We start from the raw sequence: 4,576 nt of genomic DNA on the forward strand, positions 1-4,576 counted from the left end.
CTGCCGCAGTCTCCACCTCAGCCTTCTGGGCCAGCCCTGCTCTCCCAGAACTGCTCTGCCGGTGTGGACGCCGGGGCCTGGGCAGTGCGTTTTCGTTTCATATCCATTTTAACCAAGAGCCAAAGAGAAGCACCGAACTTGAACCTTTCAGTACCCGTCTGTGCCCCTCCCCTCACAGCCAACTGTGCCCATGTACACAGGGTCTCTACGTTTCAGCGCTGAGAGCACGCGGTCAAATTCCAAGTCCCAGCTGGGCCGTGCTGACACCCCGATGCCCTACCGGCACCACTGTGGTCTCTGGGCCTTTCTTGGGCTACCGAGTAAGTACTCTGACACTGTGATGCCCTGCTGGGGCAGCTAGCGGCGGGCCAGCTCTCTCAACCTACTTGGGAGTCCCAGCTGAACCCACGCCCGGCACCTGCCGCCAGCGCGACCAATGGTGCCTCTCTGCCCACCTCCTCTCCCCTCACTGCCATGGCAGCTGACCGGGACAGCAGGAAAGGTCAGGAGCTCACCCCCCTCCAGCCCACGCTCAACCAAGTCACAGAGCAGCTGGGAGCGGGAGCGGCCAGGAGGAAGGCCGTGACAAGAAAGCGCATGCAAGCCCCCACGCTGCCTGCCCCGACATCTGCTCCTGGGCTGGGAGGCAATGAGGCTGGCCACAGGAGTGAGGACTCACAGGCCCTCGCACGCTCACTTCAGAGCCCCCGACTCACTCACCGTGAAGGACAGGCAGCACCCAGACAGACACTGAGACCGCTCAGTAAAATGCCAGGGATCACTGACCCAAGGACAAGCAGGCTGTGGCTAAAGCTGCCAGCCAGCACATGAAAAGGAAAAACGCCAGGCCGGGCAGTGACAAGGTGGTTAAGGTGGCCAACTGCGCAGTCTGCGACTGGAGGGGAGGGGACTGCAGCATGGCCGTCGCCCTGTCCTTCTCTGTTTCTCTCTGAGAGCAAAAACTAAATAATAATATTCATAATAATAAATTTCAGGAAATTCTGGGAAAAACACACAGGGGAAAGATGCTCAAAGCTTTTAGAAAACTTCTTGGGACCAGCAGATGGTATAGTGGTTATGTCACTGGACTCCCACATTGCCAACCACCGTTCAAGTCCCAGACCCAGCGGCCTGACGATCACGCCAGGCATGTATGCACGCGTGCCCAAGATCCCAGGAGGAGAATGGAAGAGAAAGGATTGCAGCATGGCCATCCTCCCCAGGGTGGGGGGTTCTCATTTTCCCTCTTACCCCTCTCCCCCTCTCTCTCTCTCTCTCTCTCTCTCTCTCTCTCTCTCTCTCTCCGGCAAGCACACGCATCCTGAGGCAAAAATCTCTTTAAAAAATATGAAAGTTCTTACACAACTTCAGAGGCCATCGTGAACATGAATGCTGAAAGGGCAACAGTAAGACAACTGCTAGGCTATGCTGAAGTCCCGCCCTCCCTGGGTGCACCCCACCATCCTAAACACACAGATGCCCAGCACAAAGGTGTGCCCACAGCCCGAGCAACACAATGACTGGGGGAGCCCAGGGCCACTTACAGCGGACGTTTCTGTCGAGCTGCATGAGAAAAGAGTAGAGAAAGCACAGGTGAAAAACTGCACAGTTTCAGCCAACAGCTTCGAACAGAGGAAAAACAGCAGCGGGGAGTGAGCAGTCAACATTCTCATGGATTTTGATTAGCAAACACTAGCAGGTAGAACAACACAGGGGAGCACTGCAAAACCATGACACATCTGACTTTGAAAATCCAGCCAAGACGGCGCTGTAGCAACGATGTGGAAGGTGACGTTCCAACCATTGCCCCACTCCCCGTGCCTCTGCCTGCTCTCACGGACTGAAAACACAAAGGAAGACGTCCTTGTGGCGTGGTTACAGCAGCTTTCGTTTTATCTGACTAAAACGTTATCTCACTAAAGCTTGACCGGGCCAACCTTGGGCTGCATGGTTTCTAGCGAGACCAAAGGGGTGGAGGGAACTCCGTTAATGAGGGGCCGAGGGCATATGAAGAGCATCAGGGTCCAACTTCCTGAAGCTACGATGACTCTGGGTTCAGGAGTGCCCATGAGAGTCGAGGGATGCCGAGTCTCCTTGTGTGGGTACCTGAAGTTACCCAACCCAGCCTTCTGGGAGCACCCATGAGACTCATAAGTGTTTCAAGTTTCTAAGAACAGGTCAGCTGATAATGTCGTACAAGAATCTATCACCGGGTGGCAGTGACTAGACAGAGAATAGCAAATATTCCCAATCTAAGGACACAAATCAAGTGATAGTGTCATATAAGAATCGACCACCAGGCGGCAGTATCTAGACAAAGAATAAACAAAAGCTTCCAATCTAAGGACACAAATTAACTGATAGTGTCATATAAGAATTGACCACCAGGCGGCAGTGTCTACACGTATAGTATAAGCAAATCCTTACCAATCTAAGGACAAATCAACTCATAATGCAATATACGAATTTACCACGTGGTGGCAGCATCTACCCGTAGTATGAGCAAATCCTTAGCAATCAACTGATAATGTCATATATGAATTCACCACCAGATGGCAGTGTCTACCCGTAGTATAAGCAAATCCTTACCGATCTAAGGACAAATTAACTAAGAATGTCACAGGAATCCATCCCCTGTCTACACACAGTATAAGCAAATCTTTCCCAATCCAAGAAGCTGGAGCCATTATAATGTCTGTCAGAGTAGAAAAGCAAAAAGAAGCAAATTAGGATGAGAAATGTAATCAGCTCTTCTTCCTCCCACCCTCTTTCCCCTGGCTCTCAGGGGCCCTAGTGGATTTTCAGCACAACCAGACTGATAACTCATGACTCTCCCCCTTGAAGAGAAGGTGATGGGCAGGTAGAAGTGGGATATCAGGAGAAAAATGAGCTTAGGCACCGGCAGTGGGTAACTGGTCCTTGCTGTGTGCTTTCTAGTTCGAATGGAGCAGCGAGCCTGTGAGTGCGAGGGTCACAGTGGACAAAGCTGTGACGTGTGGAAGTGAATAAGAAAGTGTCCAGGGACATCAAAGCACGTTTGCAGACACAGAGAGGAAGACAGCGAAATAACAGAGATGCCCCGAACCTCGGGGCAGCCAGAACCGTCTCCTGTTAAACCCAGACAGGTCAATCGAGCCATCAGTAGAGCGATCGCGCTGCCGTGGGTAGCGGAGTGCTGGCGAGTGGAAGAGATGAGGGCCCAGGAGCAGTGCCCGAGCTCCTCCGCGCTGGTCTGCAGCCCCACATTATCTCGGAGTCTCAGTCTCGGCACGTGGCGGCTTGGGCTGACTCCCTGTCACAGGGACTGTGCTGTGCACCAGCCTCCACCTACTCTCAGATGCCAGATGTTGCCAAGTGTCCCCCAGGGGCCACACGAATGACCTCACGTCTGCCCACACAGAGGGTCTAGGACATTTTTCCTGTGCCTTGCAGTACAGTTGAAACGGGCTGAACCTGCAGAATGGGAGAGCTCGTTTTCCATCCTTAAAACCTAAGGAAGGTCAAGTTGCTGAGGAATGGCTCAAAAACACACATGGTCAACATTCTCGCCAACAGGGCGGTTCCACTTTTCACACAAGCTAGAGACAGATGCCGGGCCCCAGGAGGAGGTGAAGTGACACCACCAGACCGATGAAGCTCCCTGTGTGACAAGTTTCTCGATTTGAAGATCACCAGAGAGACCGACGTGCTAGAAACGACTGGTGCTTACCAGTATGGCTCGGAATCAAGCTGACACAGCTGCGTCCTCCAGCGTCACGAGGACAGATGTAAAGAGAGAAAGCCATGCCCCTGCGAGCTGCCTAAGGCCTTCCCTGTCCTGGACGAGGACCGAGTGGTGCGGACCTTGTTTCGGCACTTAAGTCCCCTGGGCAAGGCTGCTCTGCCAGCGTGGGGCACCTCCCGCCAACAGGCCCAGAAGCCTAGAGCAGGTGTTCACCATGGACCCAAGGAGCCCGCCCGCCCCAACCGAGTGGCACATGCTAGCCTCCCTGAGTCCCAGAGCCTGCTTCCTGCGAGGACCTGTCGACACTTACTTCCAACCACGGGGCCACCAGACACTTGGGGTCCTCTTTCTCGAGGCCCTTCCCCATCCCCGGGGAGTCCGTGTGGCTGAAGGAGCGCCGTGCCCTGCAAATCCTCGTCGCCCAGGGCTGAGGCCTGAGCCCGCAGTCTGTCCAGGGTGCTGAGGCCTGGCACTTCAAAGCTGTCCACCGGCGGGGCCAGCGGCGAGTCTCGCGAAGCGGAGAGAAAGGGTGTGTCCAAGGGGGAGCTTGGGGGCGACAGGGAGGACAGGGAGGAGCGGGAAGACAGCGAAGCCAGGGACTGGGGCGTGTCCAGGGACCGCCTCTGCTTGTGGAAGCCCGAGTGGCCTGACGGGTCTGAGAAGGGCACATCTCGCCCCAGGGAGTCAAAGGGGATGAGGTCAAAGCGCAGAAGCTGGCCGCAGTCGGCGTCGGGCTTCTCGTACTGCGGGAGGCCGTAGATGTCCGTGAAGCTGATGGAGCTCAGGGAGCCCCGGCTGGAGGCCAGAGAGCCGCGGCTGGAGGGCCGGGAGCCACGGCCGGCCCCCCACGGC

The 4,576-nt window shown here is 55.3% G+C and overlaps 1 protein-coding gene across 1 annotated transcript in view; it reads right to left on the bottom strand.

Annotated features, from left to right (window-relative positions):
• Positions 1-4,576, bottom strand: part of WWC3 (WWC family member 3) — a gene marked incomplete at its 5' end in the record, with an annotated part of 33,015 nt that overhangs the window by 18,099 nt on the left and 10,340 nt on the right. Inside the window, 1 exon segment of the mRNA XM_027766918.1 lies at positions 4,035-4,547. Within this exon segment, the coding sequence (XP_027622719.1) occupies positions 4,035-4,547 (513 nt within the window).

Source organism: Tupaia chinensis, unplaced genomic scaffold (assembly GCF_000334495.1).
Source record: "Tupaia chinensis unplaced genomic scaffold, TupChi_1.0 Scaffold143792_2, whole genome shotgun sequence".
NCBI lineage: Eukaryota > Metazoa > Chordata > Mammalia > Scandentia > Tupaiidae > Tupaia > Tupaia belangeri.